The sequence below is a fragment of the Eublepharis macularius genome, chromosome 3 (genome assembly GCF_028583425.1).
Source record: "Eublepharis macularius isolate TG4126 chromosome 3, MPM_Emac_v1.0, whole genome shotgun sequence".
Classification (NCBI taxonomy): Eukaryota; Metazoa; Chordata; class Lepidosauria; order Squamata; family Eublepharidae; genus Eublepharis; species Eublepharis macularius.
This window is the reverse complement of record NC_072792.1, coordinates 185,013,083-185,037,852: the sequence shown is the minus strand read 5'-3', so window position 1 is coordinate 185,037,852 and position 24,770 is coordinate 185,013,083. Positions and strand designations below refer to the sequence as shown.

The 24,770-nt window shown below is 50.1% G+C and overlaps 1 protein-coding gene across 1 annotated transcript in view; it reads left to right on the top strand.

Annotated features, from left to right (window-relative positions):
* XNDC1N (XRCC1 N-terminal domain containing 1, N-terminal like) overlaps positions 1 to 24,296 on the top strand; it is a 47,139-nt gene extending 22,843 nt beyond the window's left edge. Inside the window, exons 13-24 of the mRNA XM_054974517.1 lie at positions 2,362 to 3,054; positions 6,610 to 6,822; positions 8,135 to 8,299; positions 9,516 to 9,690; positions 10,784 to 10,984; positions 11,694 to 11,856; positions 13,204 to 13,296; positions 14,247 to 14,439; positions 16,549 to 16,676; positions 20,294 to 20,363; positions 21,362 to 21,494; positions 23,602 to 24,296. Coding sequence (XP_054830492.1) covers positions 2,362 to 3,054; positions 6,610 to 6,822; positions 8,135 to 8,299; positions 9,516 to 9,690; positions 10,784 to 10,984; positions 11,694 to 11,856; positions 13,204 to 13,296; positions 14,247 to 14,439; positions 16,549 to 16,676; positions 20,294 to 20,363; positions 21,362 to 21,494; positions 23,602 to 23,948 — 2,574 coding nt within the window. The 3' untranslated portion in view covers positions 23,949 to 24,296. The remainder of the gene's footprint in view (positions 1 to 2,361; positions 3,055 to 6,609; positions 6,823 to 8,134; positions 8,300 to 9,515; positions 9,691 to 10,783; positions 10,985 to 11,693; positions 11,857 to 13,203; positions 13,297 to 14,246; positions 14,440 to 16,548; positions 16,677 to 20,293; positions 20,364 to 21,361; positions 21,495 to 23,601) is intronic.
* Positions 24,297 to 24,770: the final 474 nt, after the last annotated feature.

The following is a 24,770-nucleotide window of genomic DNA, read 5'->3' as shown; positions in this document are numbered from 1 at the left end:
TTGCATTATCTATAGTGCCTTGTGCGCCACCTGGTGGTAGTGCCACATAAATATTTTATTGAGCCATATAACACTTTGTTAATAGTTGACTCCGGTGTTTTTAGGGTTAGGGTTAGGGTTAGGTTAGGTAATAGTTGACTCCTGTGTTTTTAGGGTTAGGGTTAGGTTAGGTAATAGTTGACTCCGGTGTTTTTAGGGGATGTAGCAGGATACAGATACTTTAATAACCCAGAGACCTGAAGCCAACTGGCCAGTCTATCTTGAGGGTCTCACAGCAGCTCAGCTGGGGCAGACAGAGATCATAGAATCATAGAGTTGGAAGGGGGCCATACAGACCATCTAGTCCAACCCCCTGCCCAGTGCAGGATCAGCCTAAAGCATCTCTGACAAGTATTCATCCAGCCTCTTCTTGAAAACTGCCAGTGAAGGGGAGCTCACCACACCTCCCTAGGCAGCTGATCCACCCCCCTGCCTTGTTCTTTGCCTCCAGGGCAGATCAACTGGTCATGGGGGAAGATTTATTGCTACTGCAGTGCCCACGAAATTCCTGAGCACATGGCAATGTCAGCATTGCTTCTCAGAGAGGCACGATCATATACTGTTCAGCAAACATGGCCACCTTTAGACAGCAGAGGGATTTCTGCACTCATTAGAGTCACCGGCCTCCAGAATTAGATCTCCAGCTGAAAGAGATCAGTTCTTCTGGAGAAAGCAGCTGCCTTGGAAGGTGGGCTTGGTGGCATTATACCCCGCTGAGGTCCCTCCCCAAATGCTGACTTTCCTAGGCTCCACCCCTCCCCCAAATCTCCTGGAATTTATTTATTTATTTACCTACCTTAAGACTTTTGTTCTGCCCTTCCCGAAAGCGGGTTCAGGACGAATTACACCAGGTTAAGATGCATCATTTCCCAAACTGAAGCCGGCAACCATATCTCCAGGAATTTCTCAGGCCAGATTTGGTAACTCTGCCCCCAGTATACAAGAGTATATTTTGATTTGTAAATACATTTTTTAAATAATGGGAATTTGTTCCGAATAAGGCCCCATGAATGCTGAGCGTGCTGATTGCCCTCAAAGAGCAATGGAATGTTGTGGGCAGCCAGTTTGATGTAGTGGTTAAGAGCGGCAGGATTCTAATCTGGAGAGCTGGGTTTGATTCCCCACTCCTCCGCTTGAAGCCAGATGGGTGACCTTGGGGCAGTCAGAGTTCTCTCAGCCTCACCCACCTCACAGGGTGATTGTCATGAGGATAATAAAAATAACACACTATAACAATAACATTTGATTTATATACCGGCCTTCTTAATGCCCACTCAGAGCAGTTTACGTATGTTATTATTATCCCCACAACAAACACCCTCTGGGGCTGAGAGATCTCCTAGAAGCTGTGACTGACCCAAGGGCACCCAGCTGGCTTCAAGTGGAGGAGCAGAGAATTAAACCCAGTTTTCCAGATTAGAGTCCCACACTCTTAACTACTACACCAAACTGGCTCTCAGTTTGTAAACTGCTCTGAGTGGGCATTAAGTTGTCTGAGTGGGTAGTATACAAATCAAATATTATTATCCAGTATCAGTTACAGGAGGGCAGATTCAGAGGAGTTAACCATGTTAGTCTGTAGTTGCAAAATAGTAGAGTCCAGTAGCACCTTTAAGACTAACCATCTTATTTGTAGCATAAGCTTTCAAGAACCACAGCTCTCTTAGTCAGATGAGATTGCAACTGAACATGAGGAAAATCTTTCTAACACAGCATGTGGACCCACAAAGGGGGTCTATCTTTTAGCAGCGCTGAGAGCAGAGCCCCGAGGAGTGTCTAGTATCCTGGAGGCAAGGATGGAATTAGAATTGGGGGTTTTGCTCACTCACAATGCAGAATGGAGAGGGAGAGAGAAAAGTCCTTGTGCCACATAGATCAGGAATGGATAAGAGGCAGGGCTTTTTTTCAGGGGGAACGCGGGGGAACGGAGTTCCGGAACCTCTTGAAAATGGTCACATGGCTGGTGGCCCCGCCCCCTGATCTCCAGACAGAGGGGAGCGGCGCGGAGGGCAATCTCAACTCCCCTCTGTCTGGAGATCAGGGGGCGGGGCCACCAGCCATGTGACTATTTTCTCCGAGGGCAACCCACTGAGTTCCACCACCTCTTTCCCCAGAGAAAAAGCCCTGATAAGCGGCATTCCAATCAGCCGTTGATACAAGATGGCCACCATGTAGCAGCCAAAGACTTCTGGGTGAGTGGGACGCTCTCCCATTAGAGCTCAGTGACCTGTTGCCAAAATGCAACGGTACAGTGATTGATGATGATAATAATGTCCCCAAGCAACGAGAACAATTGTTTTCTCTTCTCCTGCCCCCTCCTAGCAACCCAACTGGAAGGAAATAGTGAACAAGAAATTAAAATTCCCCGAAGGCCTCCTGAGCGCCATTCAAGATGGCCACCTGGTGAAAGTTCAGCAGCTGCTTCAGGTGAGCGACGGCATCTTGAGGCAGCTGGACGATGCGGAGGACCGAGCCTGGCGGGAGGCTCTCAACTTGGCCATCCGCACTGGCGGTGAGGAAGCCACCCGGACTTTGCTGCGCTACGTCAAGTTTGACTTCCGCCAGGTCCACGAGGCCTTGTTGGTCGCCGTGGACACCAACCAGCCCAACGTCGTCAAGCTGTTGCTGGACCGGCTCGACCAGGAGAAAAGCCTCAAGATGGACATCAAGTCCTTCTCGATGGCCTTCTTTGACAATTCCATCGACAACTCGCGCTTCGCCCCTGGCGTGACTCCGCTCACCCTGGCTTGTGAGAAGGACCTCTACGAAATTGTGGACATGTTGATGAAGAAGGGCCACGCCATTCCACGTCCGCACAAGGTCTCCTGCGGCTGCCTGGAGTGCTCCAACGGCCGCAAGTACGACCTCCTGAAGTTCTCGCTCTCCCGCATCAACACTTACAAGGGAATTGCCAGCCGAGCCCACCTCTCGATCGCCAGCGAGGACGCCATGCTCACCGCCTTCAAGCTCAGCCGTGAGCTGAAACGCCTCTCAAAGAAGGAGCCTGAATTCAAGGTCTGTCTCATTGCATGGGTTGGTGGTGGAGCGGCCGCTCCTTCCCCAAATCTCATTCTGCTCAGAGTTGTAAGTTTAGGAGGGGCCAAGTTGACTGCCACACATACAGAGTGTTGGGAGGTGGCTGTTGGGGAGGACCCGTTACTCCCTTGAACACCAGGGCTGTAAATAATAGTCTGCATTAAAAAGAGCTAAGACTACGGTTGCCGTCTCTGAGTTGGGAGATTCCTGGAGATTTGGTGGTAGAACCTGGGGAAGGTGGGGTTTGGATGCGAGGGGGCCTCAGTGAGGTATAATGCCATGGAGTGCTTGTTCCAAACCCGTTTTTTCCTCCAAGGGAAATGATCTTTGTTGCCTGGAGGTCAGTTTTAATTCCAGGAGATATCCAGGTCCCACCTGGGGGTTGGCAACCCATCACATTTTCCCTGTATCTTTTTATTAATTTTAATACAGGAAACAACGAGAAAAGATAAGCATATAGAAAGCGAGACAATTATCATGATGCTTGCTTATATTAATATTTTAGTTCTCCAAATCATATGTTTCATCTTAATACATCTTTAACTGTGGGTTCTGTTCTATCATATATTATTGCCCTAATATTACATTACATTTAATCGTTGTGTTTATTCTTCATCCATTTGTAGAAGGGGTCCCATGGCACGGACCCAGAAAAGTCCTCTTCCATTTGTCCTTTCATTAAAGAAGTTAGTTTGTCCATTTCCGCAGTTTCCATTATCTTCGCTATTAACCCCTCTTGCTGTGGGATTGTTGGTTGTTTCCAATAAGACACCAGTAAAATTCTGGCCGCTGTTACTATATGGATTATCAGGTGTTTCTGCTCTTTGTTCGTATCAGGCATAAAATTTAACAAGAAGGATTCAGGTTTGAGGGGAATTACAGTCTGTAAGATGTTTTGTATTAAGGTATGCACCATTATCCAAAATCTACGCACCTCTTTACAAAACCACCACATATGAAAAAATGTCCCTATACATTCTTTACATTTCCAACATTTATTTGACATATTTTTATACATTTTAGCCAATCTATCTGTTGTTAGATACCATCTATGAAACATCTTGTATAAATTCTCTTTAAATGAGACAGGTTTAGTTATTTTGACATTCTCTTTCCACTGTGCTGGGTCGATATTATCCTCAAGATTCCGTGCCCATAAAGTTTTACATTTCTCCACCCCTTCATTCTCTTTCAATTGCATTAAAAGCAGGGCTTTTTTTCAGCGGGAATGGGGTGGAATGGAGTTCCGGCACCTCTTGAAAATGGTCACATGGCTGGTGGCCCCGCCCCCTGATCTCCAGACAGAGGGGAGTTTAGATTGCCCTTTGAGTGGCACGGAGGGCAATCTAAACTCCCCTCTGTCTGGAGATCAGGGGGCGGGGCCACTGGCCATGTGACCATTTTCTCGGAGGGCAACCCACTGAGTTCCACCCCCTCTTTCCCCAGAAAAAAAGCCCTGATTAAAAGGAACAAACTCAGTGTGGGATTATGCTTCCCCCCCCCCATTTTACTCTCATGACTGTAACGTGAGGTTGTCAAGCAGAGAGAGAGACCTGCCCAAGGTTACCCAGTGAGCTTCAGGGTGGAGCGGGGATTTGAACTTGCTTTTCCCCTGTCTTAGTGCAAAGCACTGCGCTGGCACTGCATCTAGACAATCCAAATTCTGCACAGAAAAGGTTTTTGTAACCTGAATAAATCATGCAAACCAAGTATGTTTGCGTAATTTCGCTTATTTTGCCACTTACGTATCATTTTTGCATCATTTTACATTCATTAGTCAAAGAGAGGGACCGCTGGGAAACTTATTCAGCCATCCCTCTGATATTTCTGTATACTTGCCATGTAAACGGTGGCCTTGTAGCAAATTTACTAGCTCGGTGTGGTTCTCTCTGACTGCTCCTGGCTCTCCAGGGTCTCAGGCTGAGGTTCCCAGCCCTGCTGCAGATGATGCTTCTAATAATAACATAATAATAATAACATTCGATGTGTATACCGCCCTTCAGGACAACTTAATGCCAACTTGGAGCAGTTTACAAAGTATGTTATTATTATCCTCACGACAATCACCCTGTGGGGTGGGTGAAACAGAGAGAACTCTGAGAGAGCTGTGACTGGACCAAGGTCACCCAGCTGGCTTCAAGCGGAGGAGCAGGGAATCAAACCCGGTTCTCCAGATTAGAGTCCTGCTGCTCTTAACTACTACACCAAACTGGCTTAAGTGGCATTGCCAGCAATTGAATCATACCAAAAATGGGGTTTACTGATGAATTTGACTTTTCCTAATAATTCAAGCACATCTTTGATATCATTATCTTTTAAAAATAACTTCTCATGTAGGCATCAGCCTGTTTAGTTTGGCAGCAAAGCGGCTAACAACCAAGGCCACCAGTGGGCGTTAACTAGCAGCTCATGGCTAGCAAAGCTGTCTTCGTTTGCAGAGTTCGCAGCTTTTGCAAGGTGCTTTGTTTAGATCCAGCAAGTTTTGTCCTTGACAAAATAGATAGATGGCAGAAGTAGCAGAACTGCCCTTCTCTGTATTATCTCCTATCTGTGTGGTAGGCTAAGCTGAGCAAACTGGCCCAAGCTCAGACAAGCAGCCTGAGCCTGTATCAGCACTCTAACCACTATCTTCACTGCCTTTGCTAATGAGGTTTTTAGGAACCTGGAATGAACAGACCATGCAAAGGCAGGACGCCAAAACTCGGTAGTTTAGGATTGTGTGTGTGCCCGCATGTAAAGTGCCGTCAAGTCACAGTCAACTTATAGTGACCCCGGCTGGAGTTTTTAAGGCAAGAGACTTCAGAGCTGGTTTGCTATTGCCTGCCTCTGCTTAGCGGCCCTGGTCTTCCTTGGAGGTCTTCTGTCCATGTACCAAACAAAGCCGACCCTGCTATGCGTCTGAGATGTGATGAGATTGGGCTAGTCTAGTTCAGCGTTAGAATCAGGCATGCCTTTTTTCCAAGGGGGACACGTGATTGGTCTGCTGGCTCTGCCGTTGTCTTTGCTGGTTCAAATATCCCTTAGTCAGGGCTGGGGGCGGGGTCTCTCTCCCTCAGGCCCCTCCCTTTCCAGTCTATGTGCCTGTCACTGCAGAGGCAGTGAGTGGCCCATGTGTGTGCAGCAACATCTGGAATTGCTTCCCACATGGGCTTGCCGGCACACGTCTCCAGCGCTGATGCCCAGCACCATTTAAGTGACATTGGAATGGAAACCTGCAAGCACACGGTGGCCCTGACCTGGATAGCCCAGGTGAGCCTGATCTCATCAGATCTCAAAAGCTAAGCAGGGTTGGCCTTGGTTAGTGATTGGATGGGAGACCTCCAAGGAAGACCAGGGTTGCAGAGGCAGGCAATGGCAAGCCACCCCTGTTAGTCTCTCGCCATGAAAACCCCACCAGGGGTCGCCGTAAGTCAACTCTGACTTGAGGGCACTCTCCACCACCAAGCATATAGCGGCCGGGCTAGGTCTGGGGTGTCTCCGTTGCCCTCTTAAGCATGCAGCTTCCTTCCCTGTGCTCTGCCTCGTCCTGCCCAGCCTGAGTACCTGGCCCTGGAGCAGCTGAGCCAGGAGTTTGCTTTCGAGCTGCTGGGGATGTGCCGCAACCAGAGCGAAGTGACGGCCGTGCTGAATGACCTGGGGGACGACGAGGCCAGCGGGGAAGACGAGGAGCTGGACGAGCAGGCCTTCGAGGAGGGGATCCCCAACCTGGCCAGGCTCCGGCTGGCTGTCAACTACAATCAGAAGCGGGTGAGCCAGCGACGGAGCGTGTGGGGCGGGGCGGAGGGAGACCTTGTGGGGAGAGGCAACCAAAGCACACGCAGGGGTGGGATCCACTTGGGAAACCGAGTCTGTTGGCAAAGTCAGGATCTGTTCCTGAGCGTGGTGTAAGCAATGCAGGAAAGGGTGCCTCTGTGCACATGCAGAGTGTTCATGCCTCCCCACTGAGTAAATGCAACCAAACCCATGTACATGACCATCTCATACCCAACTGTTTGCCCAGAAGCCATGCAGCAAAGCAGCTCCGTGTACAACCATGAAATCTAATGAGTGACGTAGAATCATAGGGTTGGAAGGGACCTCAAGGGTCATCTAGTCCAACCCCCTGCACAATGCCGGGAATTCACAACTACCTCCTCTCACACACCCCCAGGGACCCCTGCTCCATGCCCCGAAGATAGCAATAAGCAACAATCGTGAAATCCTTAGAAAAATTACAAAAGTATTCTTGCTGTTATTTCCTAATTCCCATTGCCATTCAATACATCATCAATACACACAGTCTTCATATACAGACCTAGACATAAAGTGCTCGTGCAAAGTCGTGATGGTATCACCTATGAACAAATTATTATTTCTGAAGACCATCAGTATTCTTGGAATTTTCTCAAGAAGTTCATAGGGTCAGAATTCAAGTATAGATCCAGACATGTGCAGGTTGGATAAGACCATCTAACGGGCCGACCGGTTCATTGGGGGGGGGGTTCCCATTTCCAAGTCTTTTTCAAAGATGGTTATCACACTGACGTAATTCTCAGTATTCAGAAGCTCCCGTTTAAACTCCACTAAAAAAAAACGTCAGGTGCTGCTCCTAGAGAATCAGTATTGCTGTCCGATGGCCATCTAGCCTCCAAAGAGGAGAGCCCACCGCCTCCCGAGGAAACCTGTCCCACTGAGGGACCTCTCTAACTGTCAGGAAGTTCTTCCTAATGTTTAGCCGAAAGCTCTTTTGATTTAATTTCATCTAGTTGGTTCTGGTCCGACCTTCTGGGCAGCGGAAAACAACTCCGCGCCATCCTCCACGTGACAGCCCTTCAAGTACTTGGAGATGGTTCTCCTATCCCCTCTCAGCCATCATGACATACCTTTTATTGATCTAGAACGTGTCTATGCCACTACGAGGAGGCTTCTGTGAACTATTTCCATGTAGGCCACGTGTGTGTGTGTGTCTTTGGAGCAGCCCTTGGTGGCTGCCCCTTTTCATGCACTCCCGTTTGCCTGCCTCAAAGGGACGTGGTCGTCTTCAGAATCCTAAACGTGCCGCTCTTTTGCCCTGGCCTAGTTTGTCGCGCACCCGATCTGCCAGCAAGTGCTGTCGTCCATCTGGTGCGGGAGCCTGCAGAGCTGGAGGGGCAGCACCAGCCTCTGGAAGGTCTTCATCTCCTGCTCCATCTTTGTGACGATGCCGATCTTGTGCCTCATCTACTGGGTCGCCCCCAAATCCAAGGTGAGTGGCTCCCGTTCAGACACAGCGTGCCCATGCTGGAATGAGGCGGAATGCAATTGCCGAAGGGGCCGTGTGCAGTTGAGGACAGAAATCCTCCGAAGGGTTCTGTGATGTGTCCTTCCTGAGCGAGCAAGGGCCAGCCAGAGTCCGTGCCTGCTGAACTGGCTACTGCCAAAGGACAACAGCTTTCAGGTGGGATTTGGGTATAGAGTGTGTGGAGTAACATTTTCTGCTCGGCTTCCATGGCGATTTGGGAAATCTCTTAATCTCTGCCTGCTTGGCTGGGCTGGGCCTGCCGCCAACAGCGTCTCTCCCACCTTGAAACAAACAGTGATGCAATAGGACAGGTGGGGCTTGGTGTACCACACTTGGGGGTACCCGCCATAAGCCGGGGTCCCCATTATAACACTGACTTTGTTCACCACTGTCCAGAAGGGCAGTATATAAACACAGTTTTTTAAAAAATATTATTATTGGAATTTCACACAACACAATCAATAATAAATAAAGATCACATGTTATTATTTGATTGGCCTTGCTGAGCTGATACAAGTTTTCTCCAGAGACCTAAGTATCAGTCAGGTATCGGCGCAACATGTACGCTGTTCCAAATAACGCCGTCTTTTGCAGTTCTGTAGGTGTTATATCAGAAAGCTGCAGTTTTTCCATATAAGTTGCGAAGTTTTTTGATATAGATCCCAGCGCCCCGATGACAATGGGGACTACTGTTGCATTCTTCTTCCATAGTCGAGTGGTTTCTATTGCCAGATCTCTATATTTAAATCATATTTTCTTGTTCTTTCTCTTCGACTCTGGCATCCCCCGGAATTGCAGTGTCTATTATCCACACTTTTCGATTTTCCACAACTGTTATGTCCGGTGTATTGTATTCAAGGTGCCGATCAGTTGTTGTTGTTGTTGTTGTTACTATTACAACTGTTGCTAGAGAGACGAATGGGAATGGTGTGCTGGCAGAATCGTTAGCTAGGAACCCCCAAAAGAGTTTGGATCCGCCACAGTTAGGAGGCTGCCTTCACCCCAAAAGCCTTCAAGGCCGTGGAGATCATTGGCTCCTTCAGTCAATTCACCGGTGTGCACCCAGTTTCTCATTCCTTGGCTGTGGAACTCCTTGCCACTAAATAGGCCAGCCCAATGCGCAGTTCCATAGGTTGCATATTTTGGGTCTCCGTGACGGGGTTGCTTCGTCTCCTGGCAGTTTGGCAAAATGCTGAAGATCCCCGTGATCAAGTTCCTCTTGCATTCGGCCTCGTACCTGTGGTTCCTGGTCTTCCTTCTAGTGGAGTCCTTGGTCCTGGAGCACCATCACGAGGCCTTCAAGGGGAGGAACCAAAGCTTGTGGGAGACCTCGCTGCACATGGTGTGGGTGGCAGGTAGGCGCGAGAACTCTGGCCGGGCAAGTGGGGAGGGCAGAGGATGTGGGCAGGGCCAGCATTTCCCTCTGGAGTCCTCCATCATGTACTCTCTGAGGGCCAGTTAGCCTCCTCTGCTTCTCAAAACGCCTACCTCTTCAAGTGGTCTGGCGGATTCCCCAATGCATGTCTAGATTTCTGCAACATGCATATTTGTGACCTGTCAGGAGTCGTAGGCACTGTAACGGTACAGTCTCTGCCTGCAGGGCTCACAGCCTGCATCAGAGAGGCAAGGTAGGTTTAGGCAGGGCTTTTTTTTCTGGGAAAAGAGGTGGTGGAACTCAGTGGGTTGCCCTCAGAGAAAATGGTCACATGGCTGGTGGCCCCGCCCCCTGATCTCCAGACAGAGGGCAGTTTAGATTGCCCTCCGTGCCGCTCGGTGGTGCAGAGGGCAAGCTAAGCTCCCCCCTGTCTGGAGATCAGGGGGCGGGGCCACCAGCCATGTGACCATTTTCAAGAGGTTCCGGAACTCCATTCCACCGCGTTCCTGCTGAAAAAAAGCCCTGGGTTTAGGAGCAGAGGAAATGAGAGAGAAGGAGGCAGAAAATGGATACTGGGGGAGATGGAAGCACTGCGAAATGAAGGAAAAAGAGAATTGCAGGAGAAGGAGGAGGCCGTCTGATGAGTGGAGAGAAGGGAGGCTGTGTGGCACAGCATGGCAGCAGGTGTAGATGGTGGGAGAAGGAGAAACAGCCAGCAAGAGAGACAGTGTCAGGTAGTGGTTAGAGTGCTAGTGTTCAAGGTTCAGGTTCCCGCTTTGCTTTGGAAGCTTGCTGAGGGACCTTGGGCCAGTCACTGTCTCTCAGTTTAACCTACCTTGCAGGGTTGCTGTGAGGACAAAATGGGGAGAGGAGAACCTCGTGTGCCTCTCTGAGCTCCCTGGAGGGAGGGGAGGGCAGGACAGAAATAGACAGACTGGGAGAAAGGGAGCGAGACTGCAGTGGAGCACAGGGGCGTAAACGGGGACTCGTGTGGCCCAGGAGTCACGGCCTACAGAGATCGGGTTGCAGCCCCGAGTGCTCCCTGGCCGTGGCTCCCTCCTTTTCCCCTCCAGGATTCTTCTGGTTCGAATGCAAGGAGGTCTGGATCGAGGGCATGCGCAGCTACCTCCTGGACTGGTGGAACTTCCTCGACATCGTCATCCTCAGCATGTACTTGGCCTCCTTCGTGCTCCGGCTTCTGATCTTCCTCAAGGGCCATTTCTACTGCCTGGACACCAGCTCCTCCGACGAGTGCTACTACTACACGAAAGCGGGTGAGCTCCTCTCTCCACGTCCAGCACGTGCTCCTTCTGGGCTGGGACACGGCATCCAAAGACGCAGCTGTTCCTAAGTGCAAACATCAAACTGAAATGCAGTATAATGTTTTGCCACGTGACTTTCAAAAGCTCTCATTTCCCCCAGAATCTAAATTCCAGGGGCTGGAGCTACAGATGTTTCCCCAGTGGTGGAGCTTCCTTCTGGTGGAAGGCTCTATCTATCTGTCTCTCTGTCTGTCCGTCCGTTTGTCCATCCATCCTTCTGTCCATTCTTCTGTCCATCCGTCTGTCTGTCTGTCTCTCTCTCCACCTGTCCACCTATCTGTCTGTCTGTCCTTCCGTTTCTCTCTCTCCGCCTGTCTGCCCGCCTGCTTAATGTCTGGAATGTTTTGATATTCACTGCCTTAGAGACCCTGCATTGGTGGACTAGGAGCGTAGAAGTGTTTAAAATAATGAAATAAATAATAAATCAAAGCAACTTTGTGAGCAAAACAATCTCGAGGACATGAGAAGAGGCAGTGGCTCTCTGTTTGCCACAGAAGCACGGAGAGGACTAGAACCTTGGCTTCTGGAGGATCTTGACAGGCAGGCCAAGTTGTGCTTGCATGGCACAAGCCCCTTCTGCTGGCATCCTCAGCATGTCTCTGCTCCGCCAGCCTGCTCTTGTCAGCTGAGCCCTCCCTTTTTGTCCCCTTTCTGTTTGCAGGACGCCCAGAGTGGCACACAGAGGACCCCCAGTTCATGGCAGAGGTGCTCTTCGCTGTCACGAGCATGCTCAGCTTCACCCGCCTGGCATACATCTTGCCGGCCCACGAGACCCTGGGGACGCTGCAGATCTCCATCGGCAAGATGATTGATGACATGATTCGGTAGGCCGCGTTTTGGCCCTGCGGTGCCCTCCCCTCATCCTGGGCAAGACGCAGGGCTCCCCCTCCCTAAATCGAAGCCCCAGGGCAGTCCCTCAGAATGGAGACCCTGTCCTCTGTAGAAGATTGCAGTTTGGGTCAGGAGAAGGGCCACCTTTGTCGTTAGACTGAGTCTGCTTTGGAAAGGAGCTCCGTGTTGCTCGGTGCTAGCGTTGCCGATCCCCTAGAGAGCTTCCAGAATTGCAACTGATCTCCAGACTACACAGATCAGTTCCTCTGGAGAAAGAGAGCCAGTTTGGTGTAGTGGTTAAGAGCGCGGGACTCTAATCTGGAGAACCGGGTTTGATTCCCCCCTCCTCCTCCGCTTGAAGCCAGCTGGGTGACCTTGGGTCAGTCACAGCTTCTCGGAGCTCTCTCAGCCCCACCCACCTCACAGGGTGATCGTTGTTGTGGGGATAATAATAGCATACTTTGTAAACTGCTCTGAGTGGGTGTTCAGTTGTCTTGAAGGATGGTATATAAATCAAATGTTGTTGTTGTTATAATAAAATGGCTGTTTTGAAAGGTGGGCTCTATGGCCTTATTTCCTGCTAAGGTTCCACCCCTCCCAAAATCCGCCCTCCCTGGGTCCCACCCCAAATCTTCAGGAATTTCCGAGCTCAGAGTTGGTAGGTGCTGATTTCCAGCACCTCCAGTTTGGTATCCAACAGAAAAGCATCCTTTGGAAAACTTCTGTTTCCTGGAGAGGAAACAACAGGTGGGCCGGTGGTCTCGCTTGTATAAATAAGGTTCCCAGGCGCCCGCCAGTAGCAGGCAAACTCCCGGGGGTTTGCCACCTTGCCTGCCAACTTGCCAGTGGTCAGCAGGAGGTGGCAAGCTCCTGGAGGTTGCCCACCACCGGTAGGCACCCTGAGAACGTGTGCTGTGCCTGGGCTCCCAACAGGCACGACAACGTCACTTCTGTAAATGACATCGTCATACTGGCTGCAGGAGCATTCCAGCACTTCATTTGGAGCTGATGTGGCCCCCAAACAGGCCAAATTAACCCCCGTGTGGAGCGTGTGAGCACTCATGTGGTCAGCATGGTGACATCACTTCCAGAAATGATGTCATTGCGCCAGCCCCGGGGCACGCGCACGCAAAGAGCAAACACAACATGCCAGCGTGAGGTAAGTGCCAGGACCCCAACCTTCCCACAGGTAGATAGAGGGACCTGGCAGCCCTATGGTTAAGGCAGCAGCGCCGGATGTTCATATGGAAAGAGGATCCCCCTAGATATGTGTTGGGGGTGGAGGCCTCAGCTGGCTCCTGCCATCTGGCTTAACTTCCGGTGCTCTCTTCTCCACCCAGGTTCATGTTCATATTGATGATCATCCTGACGGCATTCTTGTGCGGCATGAACAATATCTACGTCCATTACCAGGAGTCTGAAAGGCTGGGAAGGTAGCGTGGCCTGCTGGGCAGGGCTGGAAAGGAGCTTGCCAGAGGGGTACTGGACCCAGCCTGGGTTGCCGGACCAGGCGCTGCGGGCCTTTCTCAGTCTCCCAGTTGCCTCTGGTGGCCGCTCAGAAATGTGGGTCTGGCCACTTGATCCTCAGGGCGAGGCCTGGCCATGGCAGAACAGGCTGTCAAGGACTTGCTAGGCTGGGCCTGGCCAGGCCTGCAGCAGAGAGGACTGTGGCTGCCTCCCAGAGTGGCTGGATGCAGAGGCCCTTTGAGCAAGGAGTTTGGACTGGAGCGCCACTTACACGCAGTCCAAAGCATGACTTCACAGCTCTCTTGCTCAGGGCACACCTCAGGCCTCACCTTCTGAGATAAGGCTGCAGCTCCCTGGATTTAGAGGGGCTACACTTGGTAGCAAAGTTGAGTGTGCCAACAAGGCGAAATCCACTCCTGCTGGCACCGCGCCTGGCGTGGTGCTGGTGTGTCCACAGGCCCTGGCACTGGAGAAAGGGTTCAGAGCCGCTTCCGCTGGAGCTAGCGATGCTGACCTCCCTGCCTCTGGGGTGCCTTCTCCTCTCCTACAGGGGTCTCTGGTGGGGTGGCCCCTTCCTTCTTCTGCAAAACCCTCTACCACCGCGGCCTTCGAATTGTCTGACTTCCTCCCTCCTGGTGGGAAAAAGTCAGCATTCCGCTCCGTCGCAGCCAGCTTGTTCTTGTTTTTACTTTGAGAGCTTGTGCTGTCTCCAGGCAGCATCTGGACACGGCAGCCAACGGCTTAACTGTCTCAGACAGAAGGCCAAGGGGGTGGAGATGGCCCCAAGCAGGGCGCCCTGATGGTGGCTGGTGGATCTAGCCAGGGTCGTTCCCGGAAGGTCCTGGCAGATGGCCCCACATGAGCTTGGAGGGAGAGAGAGAGCACTCCTGACCCGAAGCTTTTTCTGCTCGTGCAGCTTTAACGAGACCTTCCAGTTCCTCTTCTGGACCATGCTTGGGATGGAGGAGCACAAGGTGGTCGACATGCCCCAGTTCTTCGTGGCCGAGCTGGTGGGGAGGGTGCTGTATGGGGTCTTCACCATCGTGATGGTGGTGGTCCTTCTCAACATGCTCATTGCCATGATCACCAACTCCTTCCAGAAAATCGAGGTGGGTGCTGCTTGGGGAACCGGACCGGGAACTGGGTTCGCTGCTTCGTCCTGTGTGTGCCATCTCAGGAAAGTGGCATCTCCTCTTATAACTAAGGCTCAAAACACACGAGACAAAATACCTAGATTCAACTCGTGTTCTCTTACCTAAAGGTTTGCCGGGAAGTGTAGGCGTCCTTGCAGCTTAAAGTTTAGCACTTACAGTGCAGGCGTCCTTGCAGCTTAAAGTTTAGCAATTACAGTGCAGCCGTCCTTGCAGCTTAAAGTTTAGCAATTACAGAGCAGCGAGGAGGGAAGTGCAAGCGTGGGGTGCCTTTCCTCCCACTCTCAAGGTGCATCATGGCATTTTCCCTTCCCCTCACCCGGCCTGGCCCTGCAGAGCAACGCCTGGCTGCACCGGGAGACTCTAAGCTGCAAGGACACCTGCACTTCCCTCCCTGCTGCTCTGTAAATGCTAAACTTTAAGCTGCAAGGACGCCTACACTTCCCGACAAACCTTTAGGTAAGAGAACACGAGTTGAACCTAGGTATTTCATCTCGTGTGTTTCGACTGTATGAAACGAGAAGGGACGGTGGGGAGCGCTTAGGGCACGGTCAATACCTGCCCCCGACCTGCCATCGGTTGACTTGCGTCTTGGACGACTGAGGCTGCGTGTCGCTCCTTCATGCTGTCGATCGGATTGACTGGAACTGCTGGTCATGGGCTGACTGTTGCATTTCCATTCAGAGGCCAATGCCAGGACACCTGGGTTACGGCTTTGGTCTTCACCACTCATCTTTAGTGGGATGTCAGATAAACAGCTGATAAATGGAGCAATGCGGTTGGACAGCCTGCCCCATAAAATTCATCACTGATAACACAAGATGGGTAGCTGTCAGGCTACGGGTGACAGGATATGGCAGACGGGTCTCTGGACCATTGCAACAAGAAGTCCAAGCCCTTGGTTAAATGGTTTTATTCAGAAATCCAATCATTTCCATATAGATGTCCACAGGGTTACTCAGAGGCAAGAAAGCATCTAAGCAGTACACGCTTCCTTGGTAGGAATAGAAACTTGAAGAAAGTACAGCTCTAAATACTCATTTTCCCCCTCCCACTTAGACCACAGGTTTGCGCAGGAAACGGTCTGGGAATTTCTTCCAGGGTTTATACATCAGCCTAGACAGGACAAAAGGCATGAGAGTAAACTGTAGCATTTCAGACAGTGCAAGGTCGCTTCTGGGAGCTTCAAAGGAAAGAGATAAGACAGCTGGGTTCTCAGGCTGCTAGAGAAATGAAAGCAATGGTTAGAGCATTGCCAAAATGAAATCAAGGTACAGCATTAGCAATGGTTCAACACAGAGAACAATGACATGGATGTAGGGGTACAGACATGGCAGTAGCTGTGTTAGCCTGTCTGTAGCAGAAGAAAAGGGCAAGAGTCCAGTAGTACCTATAAGACTAACAAAATTTGTGGTAGGGTAGGAGCTTTCGTGAGTCAGATATCTGAAGAGGTGAGCTCTGGCTCACAAAAGCTCATCCCCTACCACAAATGTTGTGAGTCTTAGAGGTACTACTGGACTCTTGCTCTTTTCTTTCATTGCTAACAGGCAGTCTCAGTGATTCTGGGGCCCTGGGCAAAAGTCTAGGAGGGGGCCCAGAATAATTGCCACCCCCCACCAGGCCCTCATCCCATGCAAGAAACCAGCAGCTGAAGCCCCAGTGAGGTGGTGGTAGAGAGTGCCCTCAAGTCATAGCTGAGGTTTGGCGACCCTTGGAGGGGTTTTCATGGCATGAGACTATCAGAGGTGGTTTGCCGTTGCCTGCCTCTGCAGCCCTGGTCTTCCTTGGAGGTCTCCCATCCAATTACTAACCAAGGCGGACCCTGCTTAGCTTCTGAGATCTGACGAGGTTAGGCTCACCCGGGCTATCCAGGTCAGGGCACCACATAATGGCAGAGGCCTACTTTTCTTCTTCCTCCCTTCCTGTGGGATATCAAGGGGGTGAGTGGTTGCCCCCCCCCAATGTGGGGCGTGAGGCACCTCCCTTTGTTGCCCAGTGACTAATCCCTGACTGAGCACTTGATGTTTGCCAGTTTCCCTCACCGTCTCCTCCTGGTGTGCCCTGCAGAACGATGCTGACGTGGAGTGGAAATTTGCACGCTCCAAGCTCTACCTGTCCTACTTCAGGGAAGGTCTGACACTGCCGGTTCCCTTCAACATCATCCCGACACCAAAGTCGGTTTTCTACGTCATCAGGTAATTTCCCCCAGGAGTAGCAAGCTGCCCCCAAAGAATCTTCCTTACACTCTGCTTACACCTTTCGCATTCCTCGTCGCTTTTCCCCAGAGGATGAATCTAACAGCAGCTGTTAGCCACAGTGGAACTTCCATCTTCAAAGGCAGTGTACCTCTGGAGTCTAGTTGCCCTGTGGTGCCAGTGACAGGAGAGGGCTGCTGACTTCCTGCCTTGCTTGGGGCTTCCTGGATGTCTCTGCCGGAAACAAGACGCTAGAGGGGAAGGGCCGTCACTCAAAGAATCCTTAGAACCCTAGGGTTGGAAGGGACCTCCAGGGTCATCTAGTCCACCCCCCTGCACAAGGCAGGGAATTCACAACTACCTCCCCCCCACACGCCCCCAGTGACCCCTGCTCCATGCCCAGAAGATGGCAAAAAACCTCCAGGATTCCTGGCTAAATTGGCCTGGGGAAAATTGCTTCTTGATCCCAAGGTGGCGATCGGCCTTACCCTGGGCAAGTAAGAAGGAGCTGTGAGAACTGAGCATTGATGCAACCCTTCCTGCCCTCCCTCTTGTGACCTGCCCAGGTTCACAGAATCAATCAAGCAAAGTGGAACCCCACAATTCAGGAAAAGGAAATTATTATGCACAATGGTACAAAAGACTTGTATTGAAATAAAGTGAACAAATGCTCAATAAATATGCTGTAACACCCAGGACAGACACATCGTGGCACGGCTAGATTGTGGGTGTGCCAGGACAGACACACAAGAGCTCTACAAGTGTGTCTGATTGTTGGTGGAAATGGTGACGGAACCCCTGAGGAAATGGTTCCATATGAAACAAGGGTATTTAGAACCGGTCACTTGTCGGGTTGTAAACAGGACCAGCTCCTTTTCCGCATCCACCTATAAGAAAAAAGTTTCATACTAGAGAATCTGATACTCAAGTATCAGTAGTTTTGGACCTGCCTTTCATCTACCTGTGTAAGCCATACATACCTTCTCAACAACACCCTAGATCCACGCACCTAGAAGAAAAACAAAGACATATCAGAAGGTGTGGTTGGACTTCTATATGAACTTAATCGCTGTTGCCTATATTTGAATGAATGTACATGGAAAAATATTTTTCAATTGCGTATAGTCTATATAAGATATTTAATGTTATTGTACAGCATATTTATTGAGCATTTGTTCACTTTATTTCAATACAAGTCTTTTGTACCATTGTGCATAATAATTTCCTTTTCCTGAATTGTGGGGCTCCACTTTGCTTGATTAGTTCTGTATTAGAGGACGCTTGTCTGGGGTCACGGAATCAGCATTGCTGTCAGATGGCCATCTGGCCTCTGCTTAAAAACCTCCAAAGAAGGAAAGCCCACCACCTCCCGAGGAAGCTTGAGGGACCTCGGACCCGCAGGCCTCTTCCTTTGCTTTTACAGGAGGACGAACTGTTTCCCTCCTCCCCATCCTTTAGCTCCTCTTCTGACACCGCCCCCCAGAGGCTGCGAGTTCCAGAGAGAGAGGGTGTCTTAAATCAAAATTTCTGCAGCCTTGGCCAGAGGCTGGGGCACAGAGTCAGCTTTTTTACCCCCCTTCCCCATCTCCCCTGCGAGGCGGGATTGGGGTTCTCCTTCTGTGGCCACCAACACTTCTGGTTTCAGCCCCCGGCCTTTGCTAGGGACACCCCCCTGATCCTGCACAACTGCCCAGAGGCGCAGCTACCCAGGGGTTGTTTGGTAGCGTCGGTGAGCAGCCTTAGACACAAGAAAGGAATCCAAGCGACGCATCGTAATGAAATCAGCTTTATTTCTACAATGCACACCTCTAGTGTAAATGCAGTTACAGGGCTGGAATGCAGCGTAGGAAATAAGCAAACATGGGAATCATAGAATCATAGGGGCTCGAAGGGGTCTCTAGGGTCATCTAGTCCAACCCCCCAAGTTTACTAAGCTAGCTGAGATGTACAGTTCCAGAGCATCTTTCTCCCTGTTTTCTTCAGCAGGAAGTTTCTGATGGGTGCATGCATGGCTTCTCATGCAGTCCCGCGCATGGCCTCTCTTTCTCTCCCCCTCACGCACATGGAACTGTACATCTCAGCTAGCTTAGTAAACTTGGGGGGCTGGACTAGATGACCCTAGAGGATCTTCGAGCCCTATGATTCTTGTTCAGATCTCCCCCCACATGTGTCAAAAAGACACACCAATCTGGACTTCTCGTTCTGGATCCCCAAACCCACCAACACCCTCTTGCTCAAGAGCAAGGGGATCACACATCAGAGAGACAGCACGTTGTTCCTGCTGGGCTGTGTAAGTAGCTTTGCAGCTGCCGGATGAGGTTGTTCCAAGCCCTGCTATCACCTTGGGGTCAGTCGGTTTCCATATCTGCCGGATCTTTGCCCCTCTGCCTCTCATCCGTGGCGGGGCCGAGTGGGGCAGCTGCTGCACTAGCCAGGGGGACGGGAGGGTTCGCTGTGGAGGACGGATTCGTCGGGGTTGTGCGCTAGTTTCAGTGGAGCTCGTTTCAGGTGGAAGAGCAAGATTCTGAGTCCAGTTGCTGTTAGAAGAGGAAGATTAACACAGCTGTATCTGAAGAAGTGAGCTGTGGCTCACGAAAGCGCCAACCCTACCACAAATGTTGTTAGAGGTGCTACTGCACTCTTGCTCTTTTCTGCTGTGACAGACAGACTAACACGGCTACCCATCTTGATCTAGAAATGTAAAGACAGAGAGGTCAGAGATCTGTTTACTCTCTCTACTCTTTACTGCCCTGAACTACCCTTCGATGTGTAGATTGCTAATCTCAGGACTTTCTCCTTGTGACATTCTTCTCTTCCTCTCTTTGCCACACAGCTGTCTCTTCTCTCCATCCTGCACCATGGATGCAGGACTCATCCTACAACCTATGCCCACCCTTAGACTAGGTAGATAGAAATCTTTCTTGCCTCTTTCAGAGTATGGAGTTCCTACAATAAAGAACTCACGTTTCTTTTCTAAACCTAAGCCAAGGCTCTCAGTGTAAGTTTATTTTCTCTCTCTCACGCACACTCTCCTGTAAAGCTCCTGCACCCATCACACTTCTCTCTGTAACAATGCAATTCAGTTAACAGTTGCAATAAGTATGTTGTGATGTTTTGCTGAAGTGTTTTAATGATTATGCTGCCTGTTTTATCTTTTTTTCGGTGATTCGCTCTAAGCCTGGTTCCCAGGGAGACGGGAATACAAATGTAAGAAAATAAACAAATGAATGTAGCCTAATGCAGATTTTTAAAAAAGTTTTATTTGAAAAAAGAAATCGAAATGACAATAGAGAGTGCATAGAAACGTATACAGAATACAAAGCCCTACATTTGAGCTACAACAGAAAAGTATATTCAAAATATTTGACAGCACAATTAGCTTATGGGATAGTTCTCTTCTCCCTCTCCTTGGCTGATATTAAAGTTTAGGTATAAGCAGTCATCTCTTCCATATTTTACACTCAACATTTTTTAAGGACTCCGTGTTATGATTAGTCTTGCTTTTTACGCTTTTCAATCACGTTGCATTTGGGACTCCCCTTCCCACCTGAGCCTCGAGGACGACTCCATCTCCTTTCCAGCTCCTCTGCTGATCTTTCTTCTTTTGCCTCCTCCAGGGGCATCTTCCACTTCCTGTGCTGTTACAAACCAAAGCGGCAACAGAACTATCCTCCAATTCCAACCATTGTAAGTTTTCCTCACAAACAGTATGATAGGTGGGGGTGTAATTTGTATATGTAGCATTCTGAACATCAGGGCTTTCTCCCCAATCTGGAATTTTTTGGCAAGAGTGAGGTTTGACAAGAAGGAAGAAGTGGAGTACTTATTGTAGAAACTTCTGATCGCCCTCACTCTTTGGGCATCGCTGACAGTACTGAATGCTGTGTAGAAAGCATTCAGGACAGTGTCATAAGTGCATACTGGACAGTATCCGTGTCGACGTCATCACTGAATTAAATAACTCTTCTGGTCCCATGTTTGCAGTGTTTGGTGACAATGAAACAAACACTTTAAAAACACATTTAAATATATATATATATACTGGCTAAATGATTTTCTGCAGTTGCAAAGGGATAAACACCAAAGCTACACTCCCGCTGCCTGCACTTCCCACAAGCCAGGCCCTGCCGTTTTGTGGATCTTTTGATTTTATTTAAAGGAGTTTTATTTCATTCTTTAGAGGCTAGGTATACCTCCTCCCCAATGTTTTTGCATGCATGTTCGAAAAGGGGAGGGCTAGCACGAGCATTGCTTTAGTCAGCCCCCCACCCGCCCCTGGAAAAAAATTCACGTTCATCTCTTAAGCAGAGATCATGGTAATTGCCCTGAGTCAAGCCTAGTAACTGGGGGCAAAATCTAGGCTTTTAATCTTCAGTGCTGACCATCAAGGTTAACTCTGGATCAGCCTTTACTGAGGTTTAGCCCCCCTCACTTCTTTCAGTGACGTAACAAGGTACACTGAAGCATGTGCTTGCAGAGTGCCTCTCCACCACGGGCCAGCCGTATCCAGCATCCTAACCTTAAAGGACCCAGGAGAGGCAAGCAGGCAAGAGTCCCCCGAGCACGTGGCTCTTTCTCGTTTTGGAAATGCAGCCTCTTTGGCCTGCTCTTATTTATGGAGTAAAACTTTTTGGCTGTGGGTTCTGGGCACTCAGGAACAAACAACCCTCTTGTTCCTTTTTCAGACCAACCCCTCCTTGGAAGATGGTGGGCTGCGTAGCGAGAGCCGTGTCTCTTACCGGCGGCAGGTGCTCAAGGCGTTGGTTCAGCGGTACATTGACACGGCCCGGAGAGAGTTTGAAGAGAGCAGGCGGAAAGGTAGGTGGTGGCTCTGAAAGGGGGACAAGCAAGGGGAGTCTGGTGGCCACTCTCTGCCAAGCCCACCTGTCCTGCTTTGCCCCCAGGGCCTATGTGAGTCCTCCTCCAGACCTCTCTGCCTCCATGTTTCCCAGGGCCTGCGTCTCCCTCTCCTCTTTCCTGAAGGCCTCAGAATCTACCATCCATCAACCCAGAGTTGCCAACTTTGGAGTGGGAAATACCTGGAGATTTGGGGATGAAACCTGGGGGGGGGGGCTTGGGAAAGGGAGAGACCTCAGCAGAGTATAATGCCGTAGATTCCATCCTCCAAAGCAGCAGTTATCTCCAGGGCCATTTTTGACCCATTTCGGCCAGGATCGGGGCCGAAACGGCTGGGATTGGGTTGGTGCTGGGCAAGGGGAGCCTCCCCCACCCGGCCCCAACCCAGTCCCAGCTGTTTCGGCCCCGATCCTGGCCGAAACGGGCCCAAAATGGTCATTTTTGTCCATTATGGGCCCATTTTGGCCTGGATTGGGGCCAAAGGGGTCTGGATTGGGTCAGTGCTGGGCAGGGGAAGCGTCCCCTGCCCAGCACCGTCCCGGTCCCGGCCTTTTAGGCCCCGTTTCAGGCTTAAATGTGCCCAAAATGGCACATTTTGGGCACAAAATGTGGCATATGTTAATAAGTGTGGGTGTGGCATATGTTAATGAGTTATGCTAATAAGTTCCTGCAGTTCTTTTTCTACTAAATGACCCCTGATTATTAGCATTTTGAAGGAGCAAATACATTTTCTAAAAGGACATTTTAAAAAGGATCTATTTTTACTTATGTTATTTATAGTCTGCCTTTCTCACTGAGGCTCAAGGGAGATTACACGGTGTTAAGTCAATGCAGTCAGCAGCTGGGGCATCCAATAAACAAAGCAATGTAGAGATCTGATAACAAGCAGAAATCTGATACAGACCGGAAACAAAGCACAAGCAATGACACATGACATGTTAAGTAGTATGGAAATTTCCTAGTAGGAGCATGCTTACAGCAACAGACAGTACCCAGTACTATAGTCTACAGTCCCTATTCTCCTTTAAAATAATAATAGCAGAGAGGAGGACCTGGTTTCAAATAGCAGAAACAGAGGAAGGAAGTTGAACAGTTAAACCCCTTCTCTGCATGGCCCTGATATTCCTCAAGGCTGCACAAATCTACAGTTCACATTTTATGGACAGAATGGAAGATCGTTAACATGTCTGAGCCTCAGACGAGGCCTCTGTCCACTGGAGTACTTTGGCCTTCAGTAGAGCGCAGTGGAGTCTATCCAATCTCTTTGTTCTTCTACGGTTCTTGTATGGTGCATGGAACAGGAAGAGGACAAAAGGGGCAGGCCCTGTGGCTTACACTGAAAATTCAAGCGGGTTGCTAATCTATAGGGGTTGCGTCTGACCCAGAATCCAAGCCTCTATCCCCCTCCAAGGCCTGGGCAGAGTCCTGCATCTGATATGCCTGGAAAAGGCTATCTCTTCCAGTGCCCCACCCAATAAGACACTGGAGGCCAGGAGAAAGAAGAGGGTTAGGTTTATTTCGTTGTTGCAACAGCGGGAGGGAAACCAGGTATTAGAAGCACCCCAAATTGTTTCTCTCTGGCTCCTCCCTTGAGCAGCAGAGTTTTTATAGCGTTTTGACATCACAATATCAGTATAATTAATTACAATATGATTGGTTCATAGTATATGCCGCAGTTAGAAATTTCAGCACGCATGTCGCCTTTTTAGTGCAAAGTCAGCTCATATCACATTTGCGCATGTGTGACACTACAGAATAAGCCGTTGTCTTGAGTATGTTACCTTTTCAAGAATTCCTTTTTGACTGAATGTATCTGGCAAATGAACCATGCTATTTATTATACTGTCATCTTCTGAGACAAAGCTCTGAATTCTTGTTTTCAGTACTCAGTGTAACTAAACACAGCTTCTCAAAGTTACTAAGCAATTGTGAACTGCTTATTGCAAACACGTAAGAAACCAAGGCTTGTATTAGGTCCATCAGCATACAGTTAATAGTTATTATAGGTGAGCTTGGCCGTGGTATCAATCCCACAAGGGACCCCCCTTCTCCTGTCTTTTCCCTGCAGATCTGGGCAACCGACTCACGGAGCTGAACAAGTCCGTGCTGCGCCTCCACTCTGAGATGAAGCACCTGCGGCACACTGTGGCGGCCAACGGGGCAGCCGCCAACCCCCTGGACGGAGCCAGCGTCCTGCGGAAGTACATCATGAAGGTGCGCAACAGCTTCCAGAGCTTTGACAATGACTCGGGCAGTTCCGGCCAGGGGTCCCCTGCTGAGGTGGTTGTGCACCAGGATGGAGCCATCCCGGAGGAAGAGGGCCTGGGAGGGGAGGTGGGGGCTGAGGAGAAGCCCCCCAGTGCTGAAACGGAGCTGGCCAATGAAGAGAAGCCAGCAGAGGAGCCAGAGAACTAAAGTGCCGGAAGAGAAGCAATGCGCCCGTTCTCGGTGGCGCACTGTTCCATGCTCAGCTGGTGCTTCCTTAGCCACTAGTGCCTGCCCTGTGTTTTGACCCAAAGTGTGGAATCAGCAGGGCAATGTTGCTTTTTAAGTGAACTTCCTTTAGTGAAAGAATAAACAAGAATTATACTTATGCAGGACTTTTGGCTGGGCCAGAGATGGGCGGGGGGTGGGTGGGATACTAAATAAGGCATTGGTTGACAGTGCCCCCACTATCTGGGACCCCTTCCATGGGCAAGCATGCTGAGGAAGACATAGAAAACATACATCGAAAATGTTTTAGCTGTGGTGGGAGAGCAGACGGGCTTGGGGGGAGAATGGGGCAACACAGTGACGTACCTGGTGGGGGCTGGGGAAGGGGACCGCGGAGGCGGCTAAAGCAGCCTTATTCTTGTCTCCCCCCTCCCTCTCCCATCTACCCTTGGCAGTTCTTCCTCCCCAAAGAGAGAGAATCGGTATGCTAAGGCTCTTCCCTCCCCCAGGCATCTGACTGCCATGCCAAAGGCAGCTGGAAATCTATTTAAAGTTCAAGTTTCAAAGCCTCATTGAGGCAAGAAAGCAATGTTGGACTGCTGGGTCCAAGGACCAAGCTAAGAGTGTGAAGGTTTAAAGAGAGGGGAGTAAGCAGCCATTGGCTGTGCACAGGCTGCCTCTTTTTCCTGGGTCTCCCATCCTTAGCAGCAGAGATTGCTGGAAAATGCCAAAAGGAGAGAGCGCTTTAAGTGTGGGGCAGCCACTGAGGAGGCCCCTCTCCAAGCACTGTAGAAAAGAACAAGA